This window comes from Aphelocoma coerulescens, unplaced genomic scaffold (genome assembly GCF_041296385.1).
Source record: "Aphelocoma coerulescens isolate FSJ_1873_10779 unplaced genomic scaffold, UR_Acoe_1.0 HiC_scaffold_271, whole genome shotgun sequence".
Lineage (NCBI taxonomy): Eukaryota > Metazoa > Chordata > Aves > Passeriformes > Corvidae > Aphelocoma > Aphelocoma coerulescens.
The window spans coordinates 65,773-80,906 of record NW_027183615.1 but is presented as its reverse complement, the minus strand read 5'-3'; the positions used below and the strand labels follow the sequence as shown (position 1 = coordinate 80,906).

At 52.8% G+C, this 15,134-nt stretch overlaps 1 protein-coding gene across 1 annotated transcript in view; it reads right to left on the bottom strand.

Annotated features, from left to right (window-relative positions):
* Window positions 1-15,134, bottom strand: part of VPS52 (VPS52 subunit of GARP complex) — a 57,796-nt gene that overhangs the window by 10,574 nt on the left and 32,088 nt on the right. The window contains exons 11-15 of the mRNA XM_068999193.1: window positions 14,013-14,168; window positions 11,324-11,442; window positions 9,663-9,786; window positions 4,826-4,921; window positions 1,649-1,756 (exon numbers count right to left, since the gene is read on the bottom strand). Of these exons, the coding sequence (XP_068855294.1) occupies window positions 1,649-1,756; window positions 4,826-4,921; window positions 9,663-9,786; window positions 11,324-11,442; window positions 14,013-14,168 (603 nt within the window). The remainder of the gene's footprint in view (window positions 1-1,648; window positions 1,757-4,825; window positions 4,922-9,662; window positions 9,787-11,323; window positions 11,443-14,012; window positions 14,169-15,134) is intronic.

The following is a 15,134-nucleotide window of genomic DNA, read 5'->3' as shown; positions in this document are numbered from 1 at the left end:
TGGGAGGAATTGGGCAGAAAAAGGGGGGATTTCTTGGAAAAAGAGGGAATTTGGGGGAAATTTGGGGGAAAAAAGGGGGAATTTGAGGATCCCTGTGGGAATTTGGGGGGAATTTGGGGGAAAAACAGGGAATTTCTGGGAAAAAGGAGGAATTTGGAGGCAAAAAGAGGGAATTTGGGGGGAATTTGGGGGAAAAAGGGGCAATTTTAAGGTTTTTTGGGTGATTTTTTCGCTGTTTCGGGCGATTCCGGCGGGGATTTTTTGGGGTTTGGGGGATTTTGGGGAAGAAGAAGGAATTTGGGGATCCCTGGGGGAATTTGGGGGGAAAAAGAGGGAATTTGGGGGGAATTTGGGGGGGGAAAGGGGCAATTTTAAGGTTTTTGGGTGATTTTTTCGCTGTTTTGGGCGATTCTGGCGGGGATTTTTCGGGATTTGGGGGATTTTGGGGGAATTTTGGGTGAAGAAGAAGGAATTTGGGGATCCCTGTGGGAATTTGGGGGGATTTGGGGGGAAAAAGAAGGAATTTGGGGGGAAAAAGGGGGAATTTGGGGGGAATTTGGGGGGAAAAAGGGGCAATTTTAAGGTTTTTGGGTGATTTTTTCGCTGTTTTGGGCGATTCTGGCGGGGATTTTTCGGGATTTGGGGGATTTTGGGGGAATTTTGGGTGAAGAAGAAGGAATTTGGGGATCCCTGGGGGAATTTGGGGGGAATTGGGAGGAATTTGGGGGGAAAAAGGGGCAATTTTAAGGTTTTTTGGGTGATTTTTTTGCTGTTTCGGGCGATTCTGGCGGGGATTTTTTGGGATTTGCGAGACTTTGGGGGAATTTGGGGGGAAAAAGAGGGAATTTGGGGATCCCTGGGGGAATTTGGGGGGAAAAAGAGGGAATTTGGGGATCCCTGGGGGAATTTGGGGGGAAAAAGAGGGAATTTGGGGGGAATTGGGAGGAATTTGGGTGGAAAAAGGGGCAATTTTAAGGTTTTTTGGGTGATTTTTTCGCTGTTTCGGGCGATTCCGGCGGGGATTTTTCGGGATTTGCGAGACTTTGGGGGAATTTGGGGGAATTTGGGGATCCCTGTGGGAATTTGGGGGGAAAAAGAGGGGAAAAAGAAGGAATTTGGGGGGAAAAAAGAGGGAATTTGGGGGAAAAAGGGGCAATTTTAAGGTTTTTTGGGTGATTTTTTCGCTGTTTCGGGCGATTCCGGGGGGGATTTTTCGGGATTTGGGGCATTTTGGGGGAATTTGGGGGGAAAAAGAGGGAATTTGGGGATCCCTGGGGGAATTTGGGGGGAAAAAGAGGGAATTTGGGAGGAATTTGGGGGGAAAAAGGGGCAATTTTAAGGTTTTTTGGGTGATTTTTTCACTGTTTCGGGCGATTCCGGCAGGGATTTTTTGGGATTTGGGGGATTTTGGGGGAATTTGGGGGGAAAAAGAGGGAATTTGGGGATCCCTGGGGGAATCTGGGGGGAAAAAGAGGGGAAAAAGAAGGAATTTGGGGGGAAAAAGAGGGAATTTGGGGGAAAAAGGGGCAATTTTCAGGTTTTTTGGGTGATTTTTTCGCTGTTTCGGGCGATTCCGGCGGGGATTTTTCGGGATTTTTTGGGATTTTGGGGGATTTTGGGGGGAATTTGGGGGTTTTTGGGGTGGTACCATGAGGACCCCGAGCATCATGTCGTAGTTGTTGATGAGGAAGACGAGCTGCTCCCGGCGCGAGGGGAACTCGGCGGCCGCGCGCAGAACCAGGTTCTCAACCTCCAGCTGGGAATTGGGGGGAAAAGAGGGGAAAACGGGAAAAGTGGGGGAAAAATGGGGAAAAATGGGGGGGGAATGGGGGGGGATGGGAGAGAAATGGGGGGGAAATGGGGGGGGATGGGGGGGAAATGGGGGGGAAATGGGGAAAAATAGGGGGAAAATGGGGAAAAATGGGGGGAAAGGAGGGAAATGGGGAAAAATGGGGGGAAATGGGAGAAATGGGAAAAATGGGAAAAATGGGGGAAATGGGGGTAAAATGGGTGGGAAATGGGGGAAAATGGGGGGAAATGGGGAAAAATGGGGAAAAAGGGGGGGAAATGGGGGAGAAATGGGGGGAAATGGGGGGAAATGGGGGGAAATGGGGGGGAAATTGGGGGGAAATGGGAAAAAATGGGGAAAAGGGGGGGAAATGGGGGGAATGGGGAAAAATGGGGGGAAATGGGGGGGAATGGGGGGGAAATTGGGGGGAAATGGGAAAAAATGGGGAAAAGGGGGGGAAATGGGGGGAAATGGAGAAAAATGAGGGAAATGGGGGGAGAAATGGGAACGAATGGCGAAAAGTAGGGGGAAAATGGGGAAAATGGGGGGGAATGGGGGAATTGGGAAAAATGGGGGGGAATGGGGGGAAATGGGGGGAAAATGGGAAAGAAAGGGAAAAAATAGGGGAAAATGGGGAAAAATGGGGGGAAATGGGGGAAAATGGGGAAAAACAGGTGGGAAAAGGGGAAAATGGGGAAAAAGGGGGGAAATGGGGGAGAAATGGGGGAGAAATGGGGGGGAAATGGGGAAAACCAGGTGGGAAAATGTGGGGGAAATGGGGAAAAAGGGGGGGAAATGGGGGGAAATGGGAAAGAAAGGGGAAAAGGGGGAAATGGGGAAAATGGGGAAAAACAGGTGAGAAAAGGGGAAAAATGGGGGGAAAGGGGGGAGAAATGGGGGGAAATGGGGGGAAATGGGAAAGAAAGGGGGAAAATAGGGGAAAATGGAGAAAAATGGGGGAAATGGGAAAGAAAGGGGGAAAAATTGGGGGAAATGGGGAAAATGGGGGGAAATGGGGAGAAAATGGGGGAGAAATGGGAAAAATGGGAGAAAATGGGGAGAAATGGGGGGAAATGGGAGAGAAATGGGGGGAAATGGGGGAAAATGGGAGGAAAGGGGGAAGAAATGGGGGAGAAATGGGAAGGAAAGGGGAAAAATAGGGGAAAATGGGGAAAATGGGGGAAATGGGAAAGAAAAGGGGGAAAATGGGGGAAATAGGGGGGGGAATGGGGGGAAAAGGGGGGAAATGGGGGGAAATGGGAAAGAAAGGGGAAAAATTGGGGGGAATGGGGAAAAATGGGGGGAAATGGGGGGGAATGGGGGGGAAATTGGGGGGAAATGGGAAAAAATGGGGAAAAGTAGGGGGAAAATGGGGAAAATGGGGGGGAATGGGGGAATTGGGAAAAATGGGGGGGAATGGGGGGAAATGGGGGGAAAATGGGAAAGAAAGGGAAAAAATAGGGGAAAATGGGGAAAAATGGGGAAAAATTGGGGAAAATGGGGAAAAACAGGTGGGAAAAGGGGAAAAATGGGGAAAAAGGGGGGAAATGGGGGAGAAATGGGGGGAAATGGGAAAGAAAGGGGAAAAATAGGGGAAAATGGGGAAAAATGGGAAATGGGGGAAATGGGGGGGAATGGGGGAAAATGGGGAAGGAAATGGGGAAAAGGGGAAAAATGGGAAAAAGGGGGGGGGGAAGAAGGGAAAAATGGGGGAAAAGCAGTAAAAACACAGCGGGAAAAAAAAGGGGGGAAAATTCCCAGTCCCTCCCAGTGCCCCCCACTCCTCTCCCAGTCCCTCCCAGTCCCCTCCCAGTCTCTCCCAGTCCCCTCCCAGTCCTCTCCCAGTCCCTCCCAGTCGCTCCCAATCCCCTCCCAGTCCCTCCCAGTCCCCTCCCAGTCGCTCCCAGTCCCTCCCAGTGGCTCCCAGTGGCTCCCAGTCCCTCCCAGTGCCCTCCCAGTGCCCTCCCAGTGGCTCCCAATCCTCTCCCAGTGGCTCCCAGTCCCTCCCAGTGCCTCCCAGTCCCACCTGGAGCTGGGCCAGGAGAGCATCGCTCCTCTCCCAGTACCTCCCAGTCCCTCCCAGTCCCTCCCAGTGCCTCCCAATCCCCTCCCAGTCCCTCCCAGTGGCTCCCAGTGGCTCCCAGTCCCTCCCAGTGCCCCCCACTCCCCTCCCAGTCCCTCCCAGTGCCCCCCACTCCCCTCCCAGTCCCTCCCAGTGCCTCCCAGTCACACCTGGAGCTGGGCCAGGAAGGTGTCACTCCTCTCCCAGTACCCTCCCAGTCCCTCCCAGTGGCTCCCAGTGCCCTCCCAGTGGCTCCCAGTCCCTCCCAGTGCCTCCCAGTCACACCTGGAGCCGGGCCAGGAGAGCATCGCTCCTCTCCCAGTCCCTCCCAGTCCATCCCAGTGCCCCCCACTCCTCTCCCAATCCCCTCCCAGTGCCTCCCAATCCCCTCCCAGTCCCCTCCCAGTCCCTCCCAATCCCCTCCCAGTCCCCTCCCAGTCCCTCCCAATCCCCTCCCAATCCCCTCCCAGTCCCTCCCAGTGGCTCCCAGTCCTTCCCAGTCCCTCCCAGTGCTCCCCACTCCTCTCCCAATCCCCTCCCAATCCCCTCCCAGTCCCTCCCAATCCCTCCCAGTTCCCTCCCAGTCCCTCCCAATCCCTCCCAGTGCCCTCCCACTCCCCTCCCAGTCCCTCCCAGTGCCTCCCACTCCCCTCCCAGTCCCTCCCAGTGCCTCCCAGTGCCTCCCAATCCCCTCCCAGTCCCTCCCAGTGCCTCCCACTCCCCTCCCAATCCCCTCCCAGTCCCTCCCAGTGGCTCCCAGTGCCCCCCAATCCCCTCCCAATCCCCTCCCAGTCCCTCCCAGTCCCTCCCAGTGCCCCCCAATCCCCTCCCAATCCCTTCCCAGTCCCTCCCAGTCCCTCCCAGTGCCCCCCAATCCCCTCCCAATCCCCTCCCACTCCCCTCCCAGTCCCTCCCAGTGCCTCCCACTCCCCTCCCAGCGGCTCCCAGTGGCTCCCAGTGGCTCCCAGTCCCACCTGCAGCCGGGCCAGGAGGGCGTCGCTCCTCTCGCTGGGCAGGGTCTGGTTGATGCTGACGATGGCCGAGGAGAACTCGGCGTAACGGCGCGTGATCTGTGGGGGGGGGGGAGGGGAAATCCGGGAATTCCCGGCATTCCCGAAATTCCAGCAACCCCAGAGCCCTTCCCCACCCCCCCCCAACCCCCCCCCCCCACCACGGCCTGGAAGGGATTGGAGGGAAAAGCGGGAATTCCTGGGAAAAGCGGGAATTCCTGGGAAAAGCGGGAATTCCAGAGGGTCCCCCCCCCCACCCCAAAAAAAAAAGCCAAAGCTGGGGGAAAATCGGGAATTTCCAAGGAATTCTGGGAATTCTGAGCATGCCAAGACCCCGCCCCGCTCGCTGTTGTCGCGTTCCCGAGGAAATTCCCACAGAATTCCCAGGAATTCCCAGGAATTCCCCATCCCAAAGTAGCTCCGGGTGGGGGAGGATTCCCAGGGAATTCCTGAGGGATTCCTGACCCCAAATCCCACCCAGGGAATTCCCAGGGAATTCCTGAGGGATTCCTGACCCCAAATCCCACCCACGGCATTCCCAGGGAATTCCTGAGGGATTCCTGACCCCAAATCCCACCCACGGCATTCCCAGGGAATTCCTGAGGGATTCCTGACCCCAAATCCCACCCACGGCATTCCCAGGGAATTCCTGAGGGGATTCCTGACCCCAAATCCCACCCACGGCATTCCCAGGGAATTCCTGAGGGGATTCCTGACCCCAAATCCCACCCACGGCATTCCCAGGGAATTCCTGAGGGATTCCTGACCCCAAATCCCACCCACGGCATTCCCAGGGAATTCCTGAGGGGATTCCTGACCCCAAATCCCACCCACAGCATTCCCAGGGAATTCCCGAGGGATTCCTGACCCCAAATCCCACCCACGGCATTCCCATGGAATTCCTGAGGGATTCCTGACCCCAAATCCCACCCACGGCATTCCCAGGGAATTCCTGAGGGATTCCTGACCCCAAATCCCACCCAGGGAATTCCCAAGGAATTCCTGAGGGATTCCTGACCCCAAATCCCACCCACGGCATTCCCACAGAATTCCTGAGGGATTCCTGACCCCAAATCCCACCCACGGCATTCCCAAGGAATTCCTGAGGGATTCCTGACCCCAAATCCCACCCACGGCATTCCCACGGAATTCCTGAGGGATTCCTGACCCCAAATCCCACCCACGGCATTCCCAGGGAATTCCTGAGGGATTCCTGACCCCAAATCCCACCCACAGCATTCCCAGGGAATTCCTGAGGGATTCCTGACCCCAAATCCCACCCACGGCATTCCCAGGGAATTCCTGAGGGGATTCCTGACCCCAAATCCCACCCACGGCATTCCCACAGAATTCCTGAGGGGATTCCTGACCCCAAATCCCACCCAGGGAATTCCCAGGGAATTCCTGAGGGATTCCTGACCCCAAATCCCACCCACGGCATTCCCAGGGAATTCCTGAGGGATTCCTGACCCCAAATCCCACCCACGGCATTCCCACAGAATTCCTGAGGGGATTCCTGACCCCAAATCCCACCCACGGCATTCCCACAGAATTCCTGAGGGGATTCCTGACCCCAAATCCCACCCACAGCATTCCCTGAGGGATTCCTGAGGGATTCCTGACCCCAAATCCCACCCACGGCATTCCCAGGGAATTCCTGAGGGATTCCTGACCCCAAATCCCACCCAGGGCATTCCCAAGGAATTCCTGAGGGATTCCTGACCCCAAATCCCACCCACGGCATTCCCACAGAATTCCCAAGGAATTCCTGAGGGGATTCCTGACCCCAAATCCCACCCACGGCATTCCCAGGGAATTCCTGAGGGATTCCTGAAGGATTCCAATGGAATTCCCAGGGATTTCGGGCCTTCCAGGCCTCCCAATCCCACTGATCTGAGGTGATTCCTGAGGGGATTCCTGAGGCGATTCCTGAGGGGATTCCCGGCCTCCCTCGGCTCCCCTCGCCCCAAATCCCACCCCTGACATTCCCGATGGATTCCCGATGGATTCCCGATGGATTCCCGCTCCCAAATCCCACTTTTCCCTCACATAGTGGGGCCTGGTGTCCAGCCCGCCGAGGCGCTGGGGGTCGGTGCTCTGCACGCTCTGGAATTCCCAAGGGATTCCTGAGGGGATTCCTGAGGGGATTCCTGACCCCAAATCCCACCCACGGCATTCCCAGGGAATTCCTGAGGGATTCCTGAAGGATTCCAATGGAATTCCCAGGGATTTCGGGCCTTCCAGGCCTCCCAATCCCGCTGATCTGAGGCGATTCCTGAGGGGATTCCCGGCCTCCCTCGGCTCCCCTCGCCCCAAATCCCACCCCTGACATTCCCGATGGATTCCCGATGGATTCCCGATGGATTCCCGCTCCCAAATCCCACTTTTCCTGCTCCCAAATCCCACTTTTCCTGCTCCCAAATCCCACTTTTCCCTCACGTAGTGGGGCCTGGTGTCCAGCCCGCCGAGGCGCTGGGGGTCGGTGCTCTGCACGCTCTGGAATTCCCAGAGATTCCTGAGGGGATTCCTGAGGGGATTCCTGAGAGGATTCCCGGCCTTCCCAGGCCCCAAATCCCACCCACGGCATTCCCAGGGAATTCCTGAGGGATTCCTGAAGGATTCCAAAGGAATTCCCAGGGATTTTGGGCCTTCCAGACCTCCCAATCCCACTGATCTGAGGCGATTCCTGAGGGGATTCCTGAGGCGATTCCTGAGGGGATTCCCGGCCTCCCTCGGCTCCCCTCGCCCCAAATCCCACCCCTGACATTCCCGATGAATTCCCGATGGATTCCCGATGGATTCCCGCTCCCAAATCCCACTTTTCCCTCACGTAGTGGGGCCTGGTGTCCAGCCCGCCGAGGCGCTGGGGGTCGGTGCTCTGCACGCTCTGGAATTCCCAAGGGATTCCTGAAGGGATTCCTGAGAGGATTCCCGGCCTTCCCAGGCCCCAAATCCCACCCACGGCATTCCCAGGGAATTCCTGAGGGACTCCTGAAGGATTCCAAAGGAATTCCCAGGGATTTCGGGCCTTCCAGGCCTCCCAATCCCGCTGATCTGAGGCGATTCCTGAGGGGATTCCTGAGGGGATTCCTGAGGGGATTCCTGAGGCGATTCCTGAGGCGATTCCCGGCCTCCCTCGGCTCCCCTCGCCCCAAATCCCACCCCTGACATTCCCAATGAATTCCCAATGGATTCCCGATGGATTCCCGCTCCCAAATCCCACTTTTCCCGCTCCCAAATCCCACTTTTCCCTCACGTAGTGGGGCCTGGTGTCCAGCCCCCCGAGGCGCTGGGGTCGCTGCTCTGCACGCTCTGGAATTCCCAAGGGATTCCTGAGGGGATTCCTGAGGGGATTCCCGGCCTCAAATCCCACCCACGGCATTCCCAGGGAATTCCTGAGGGATTCCTGAAGGATTCCAAAGGAATTCCCAGGGATTTCGGGCCTTCCAGGCCTCCCAATCCCACTGATCTGAGGCGATTCCTGAGGGGATTCCTGAGGGGATTCCTGAGGCGATTCCTGAGGGGATTCCCAGCCTCCCTCGGCTCCCCTCGCCCCAAATCCCACCTCTGACATTCCCGATGGATTCCCGATGGATTCCCGCTCCCAAATCCCACTTTTCCCGCTCCCAAATCCCACTTTTCCCTCATGCAGTGCGGCCTGGTGTCCAGCCCCCCGAGGTGCTGGGGGTCGGTGCTCTGCACGCTCTGGAATTCCCAGAGATTCCTGAGGGGATTCCTGAGGGATTCCTGACCCCAAATCCCACCCACGGCATTCCCAGGGAATTCCTGAGGGATTCCTGAAGGATTCCAAAGGAATTCCCAGGGATTTCGGGCCTTCCAGGCCTCCCAATCCCACTGATCTGAGGCGATTCCTGAGGGGATTCCTGAGGGGATTCCTGAGGCGATTCCTGAGGCGATTCCTGAGGGGATTCCTGAGGCGATTCCTGAGGGGATTCCCGGCCTCCCTCGGCTCCCCTCGCCCCAAATCCCACCCCTGACATTCCCAATGAATTCCCGATGGATTCCCGATGGATTCCCGCTCCCAAATCCCACTTTTCCCTCACATAGTGGGGCCTGGTGTCCAGCCCCCCGAGGCGCTGGGGGTCGCTGCTCTGCACGCTCTGGAATTCCCAAGGGATTCCTGAGGGGATTCCTGAGGGGATTCCCGGCCTCAAATCCCACCCACGGCATTCCCAGGGAATTCCTGAGGGATTCCTGAAGGATTCCAAAGGAATTCCCAGGGATTTCGGGCCTTCCAGGCCTCCCAATCCCACTGATCTGAGGCGATTCCTGAGGGGATTCCTGAGGCGATTCCTGAGGGGATTCCCGGCCTCCGTCGGCTCCCCTCGCCCCAAATCCCACCCCTGACATTCCCAATGAATTCCCGATGGATTCCCGCTCCCAAATCCCACTTTTCCCGCTCCCAAATCCCACTTTTCCCTCACATAGTGGGGCCTGGTGTCCAGCCCCCCGAGGCGCTGGGGGTCGGTGCTCTGCACGCTCTGGAATTCCCAGAGATTCCTGAGGGGATTCCTGAGGGGATTCCCGACCCCAAATCCCACCCACGGCATTCCCAGGGAATTCCTGAGGGATTCCTGAAGGATTCCAAAGGAATTCCCAGGGATTTCGGGCCTTCCAGGCCTCCCAATCCCGCTGATCTGAGGCGATTCCTGAGGGGATTCCCGGCCTCCCTCGGCTCCCCTCGTCCCAAATCCCACCCCTGACATTCCCAATGAATTCCCGATGGATTCCCGCTCCCAAATCCCACTTTTCCCGCTCCCAAATCCCACTTTTCCCTCACGTAGTGGGGCCTGGTGTCCAGCCCGCCGAGGCGCTGGGGGTCGGTGCTCTGCACGCTCTGGATGTGCAGCTCCAGGATGTGCTCGAAGCGCGGCCACAGCAGCTCCAGCAGAGCCTCCCAGTACCTGGAAAAACGCGGAATTCCGGGAATTCCGGGAATTCCCGCAACTCTCCCAGCTCCGGGATGGGCGGGAAAGGGGATTTGAAAGGGTTTGGGATGGATCTGGGGGGGGGGGGGGGGGGATCGAATGGATTCCAGGGGGTTTTCCCAAGGGATTTTAGGGGTGGTTTTTTTAGGATTTTGGGAGTGCGGGATGGAATTTGGGGGGCGGATGTTGGGAATTTTGGGAATTCCGAGGGGATTTTCAGGGAATTCTGAGGGGTTTGGAGGGATTCAAAGGGGTTTTGAATGGATTCAAGGGGATTTTCCAAAGGATTTCGGGGGGGTTTTGGGGGATCCGCGATGGAATTTTGGGAGGTTCTGGACGGATCTGAGGGAATTTTGGGGGGTTCTGGAGGGATTTTTGGGGAATTCCAATGGATTTGAGGGGATTTTCCTCGGGATTTCGGGATTCCCGGTGGTTTTTTTGGGATTCCCTGGTGATTTTGGAGGAATTCCAATGGATTTGAAAAGATTTTCTTCAGGATTTTGGGATTCCCGGTGAATTTTTTGGGGATTCTTCTGCGTTTTTTGGGATTGCCTCGGATTTTTTCAGGATTCCCCTGAATTTTTTGGGGATTCCCCTGGATTTTCTGGGATTCCCGGTGGTTTTTTTGGGATTTCCTGTCAGTTTTGAGAGAATTCTGACACATTTGGAGGGATTTTCCTCGGGATTCTTTGGGATTCCCTTGGATTTTCCAGGATTCCCCTGGATTTTCTGGGACTCCCCTGGATTTTCCAGGATTCCCAGTGATTTTTTTGGGAATTCCCTATCAACTTTGAGGTAATTCTGACAGATTTGAGAGGATTTTCCTCAGGATTTTTTTGGATTCCCCTCGATTTCCAGGATTCCTCTGGATTTTTTGGGATTCCCTTGGATTTTCGGGATTCCCAGTGATTTTTTTGGGGAATTCCCTATCAACTTTGAGGCAATTCTGACACATTTGAGAGGATTTTCCTCGGGATTTTTTGGGATTCCCCCCGAATTTTTTGGGATTCCCCTGGATTCCCAGGATTCCCCTTGGAATTTCCAGGACTCCCCTGGATTTTCCTGGATTCCCAGTTTTTTTGGGATGCCCTGTCAATTTGGAGGGAATTCTGACAGATTTGAGGGGATTTTCCTCGGGATTCTTTGGGATTCCCTTGGATTTTCCAGGACTCCCAATGATTTTTTTGGGGAATTCCCTGTCAACTTTGAGGCAATTCTGACACACTTGAGAGGATTTTCCTCGGGATTTTTCAGGATTCCCCTCCATTTCCAGGATTCCCCTGGATTTTTTGCGATTCCCTTGGATTTTCCGGGATTCCCGCCGGGATTTTCCAGGATTCCCAATGATTTTTTTGGGGAATTCCCTATCAACTTTGAGGCAATTCTGACACATTTGAGTGGATTTTCCTCGGGATTTTTCAGGATTCCCCTCCATTTCCAGGATTCCCCTGGATTTTTTGCGATTCCCTTGGATTTTCCGGGATTCCCGCCGGGATTTTCCGGGATCCCTCACCCGTCCACGGCCGGCACGTTCCTCTTGGCCATGATGCCTCGGAAGCGGAGCACGAGGTGGATGCAGAGGAAGACGGCGATGGCGTCGTAGCAGTCGGAGACGAAGCTCTCCATGTGCTTCTGGAATGTTCCACCCGGCATCAGGAAAGGCCCCAAACCCCGGGAAAAGCGGCCCAAAAACCCCCCGGGAAAGGGAGAAACCCCGAGGGAAAGGGGAGAAATCCCGAGGGAAGGGGAGAATTCCTGAGGAAAAAAAGAGAATTCCTGAGGGAAAGGGAGAATTCCTGAGGGAAAGGGGAGAATTCCTGAGGGAAAAAAAGAGAATTCCTGAGGGAAAAGGGAGAATTCCTGAGGGAAAAGGGGAAATTCCTGAGGGAAAGGGGAGAATTCCTGAGGGAAAGGGAGAATTCCTGAGGGAAAAGGGAGAATTCCTGAGGGAAAGGGGGAGAATTCCTGAGGGAAAAGGGAGAATTCCTGAGGGAAAGGGGAGAAATCCCGAGGGAAAGGGAGAATTTCTGAGGGAAAAGGAGGAATTCCTGAAGGAAAGGGGAGAATTCCTGAGGACAAGGGGAGAATTCCTGAGGGAAAGGGAGAATTCCTGAGGGAAAAGGGGAAATTCCTGAGGGAAAGGGGAGAATTCCTGAGGGAAAGGGAGAATTCCTGAGGGAAAGGGGGAGAATTCCTGAGGGAAAAGGGAGAATTCCTGAGGGAAAGGGGGAGAATTCCTGAGGGAAAGGGGAGAATTCCTGAGGGAAAAGGGAGAATTCCTGAGGGAAAGGGGAGAATTCCTGAGGGAAAAGGGAGAATTCCTGAGGGAAAGGGGGAGAATTCCTGAGGGAAAGGGAGAATTCCTGAGGGAAAAGGGGAGAATTCCTGAGGGAAAAAAAGAGAATTCCTGAGGGAAAAGGGAGAATTCCTGAGGGAAAGGGGAGAATTCCTGAGGGAAAAGGAGAGAATTCCTGAGGAATGGGAGAATTCCTGAGGGAAAGGGGAGAATTCCTGAGGGAAAAGGAGAAATCCTGAGGGAAAAAAAGAGAATTCCTGAGGGAAAAGGGAGAATTCCTGAGGGGAAAGGGGAGAATTCCTGAGGGAAAGGGGGGAATTCCTGTGGGAAAAAAAGAGAATTCCTGAGGGAAAAAGGAGAATTCCTGAGGGAAAGGGGGGAATTCCTGTGGGAAAAAAAGAGAATTCCTGAGGGGAAAGGGGAGAATTCCTGAGGGAAAAGGAGAATTCCTGAGGGAAAAAGGAGAATTCCTGAGGGAAAGGGGAGAATTCCTGAGGGAAAAGGAGGAATTCCTGAAGGAAAGGGGAGAATTCCTGAGGGAAAAGGGGAGAATTCCTGAGGGAAAGGGGGAGAATTCCTGAGGGAAAGGGGGAGAATTCCTGAGGGAAAAAGGAGAATTCCTGAGGGAAAAGGGAGAATTCATGAGGGAAAGGGGAGAATTCCTGAGGTAAAAAAAGAGAATTCCTGAGGGAAAAGGGAGAATTCCTGAGGGAAAAGGGAGAATTCCTGAGGGAAAAAAAGAGAATTCCTGAGGGAAAAGGAGAAATCCTGAGGGAAAAAAAGAATTCCTGAGGGAAAAGGGAGAATTCCTGAGGGAAAAGGGAGAATTCCTGAGGGAAAAAAAGAGAATTCCTGAGGGAAAAGGGAGAAATCCTGAGGGAAAAGGGAGCATTTCCGAGGGAAAAAAAGAGAATTCCTGAGGGTAAAAAAGAGAATTCCTGAGGGAAAGGGGGAGAATTCAAGAGGGAAAAAAAGAGAATTCCTGAGGGAAAAGGGGAGAATTCCTGAGGGAAAAAAAGAGAAATCCTGAGGGAAAAGGAGGAATTCCTGAGGGAAAAAAAGAGAATTCCTGAGGGAAAAGGAGGAATTCCTGAGGGAAAAGGGAGAATTCCTGAGGGGAAAGGGGAGAATTCCTGAGGGAAAGGGAGAATTTCCGAGGGAAAAAATCCCCAAAAAATCCCAAAAAATCCCCAAAAAATCCCCCAAACCCCCCCCAAAAATCCCACCTGGAACATGGCGAGTGTTTTGCCCATGACGGCGTCGAACAATTCCTGGGCGGCCGCTCCAAAATAATCCCCAAATAAATCCCAAATAATTCCTTAAAAATTCTAAAAAAATCCTAAAAAATCCCAAAAAAATCCCCCAAAAATCCAAAAAATCCCAAAAAAATCCCAAAAAAATCCCCAAAAAACCCCTTAAAAATCCTAAAAAATCCCCAAAAAATCCCCAAAAAAACACTTAAAAATCCCCAAAAAATCCCCAAAAAATCCCAAACAATTCCTTAAAAATTCTAAAAAAATCCTAAAAAATCCCCTAAAAATCCCTAAAAATCCCCAAAAATCCCCAAAAAATCCCAAAAAATCCCCCAAAAATTCCCCCAAATAATCCCTAAAAAAACCCCCCAAAAATCCCCCAAAATTCCAAAAAATCCCCAAAAAATCCTTAAAAAAATAAAAAAAAAAATCCAAAAAAATCCCAAAAAATCCCAAATAAATCCTAAAAAAAAATCCCAAAAATCTCCTAAAAATCCAAAAAAAAATCCCCAAAAATCCCAGAAAAATCCCAAAAAAATCTTTCAAAAATCCAAAAAAAACCCCAAAAAACCCCCTTAAAAATCCCAAAAAAATCCCAAAAAATCCCCAAAAAATCCCCCAAACCCCCCAAACCCCCCCCCCAAAAATCCCACCTGGAACATGGCGAGCGTTTTGCCCATGACGGCGTCGAACAATTCCTGGGCGGCCGCTCCGGCCACGAGGAAGAAGTCGGCGAGGAAGGCGAACTCGCGGCAGCTCGTGTCCAGCAGGGCGAAGTGCTGGCTGCGGAACAGCGACTCGAACGGGTACTGGCAGCGCCGGGAAAAAACGGGAAAAATCGGGAAAAATCCCGGAAAAACGGCGGCAAAACCGGGGAGAAAAACAACACCAAAATCCCGGAGTTTAGCCCAGGTTTTGGGGCTTTTTTTCCCGATTTTTTCCCGGTTTTTCCCCCTTTTTTGGCCTTTTTTCCTGGGTTTTTCCCCATTTTTCCCCGATTTCTTCCCATTTTGTGACCATTTTTTCCTGTTTTTTCCCCCTTTTTTTCCCGATTTTTTCCACTTTTTTTCCCAATTTTTTCCCGTTTTTTTTCCCATTTTTTCCCCATTTTTCCCCGATTTCTTCCCATTTTGTGACCATTTTTTCCTGTTTTTTCCTGGTTTTTCCCCCTTTTTTTCCCGATTTTTTCCACTTTTTTTCCCGATTTTTTTCCCGGTTTTTTTCCCATTTTTTCCCCATTTTTCCCCATTTTTTCCCATTTTTTCCCATTTTTTTCCCTTTTTTTCGGCTTTTTTCCCCCTTTTTTTCCCAGTTTTTTCCACTTTTTTTCCCGTTTTTTTCCCGTTTTTTTCCCATTTTTTCCCCATTTTTTCTCCTTTTTTCGTCTTTTTTCCCCACTTTTTTCCCCCGATCTTTTCCACTTTTTTTCCCGATTTTTTCCCGGTTTTTCCCCTTTTTTCTGCTTTTTTCCCCGATCTTTTCCATGTTTTTTCCCGATTTTTTCCCTATTTTTTCCATTTTTTTTCCCCAGGTTTTTCCCATTTTTCACCCACTTTTTTCCCAGGTTTTTCCCATTTTTTCCCGATTTTTTCCCATTTTTCCCAAGTTTTCCCTGGTTTTTTCCCATTTTTTCCCCTTTTTTTGGCTTTTTTTCACGGGTTTTTCCCTATTTTTTCCTGTTTTTTTCCCAGGTTTTTCCCATTTTTCACCCTTTTTTTTCCCCATTTTTTCCATTTTTTTTCCCCATTTTTTCCCCGTTTTTCACTCATTTTTTT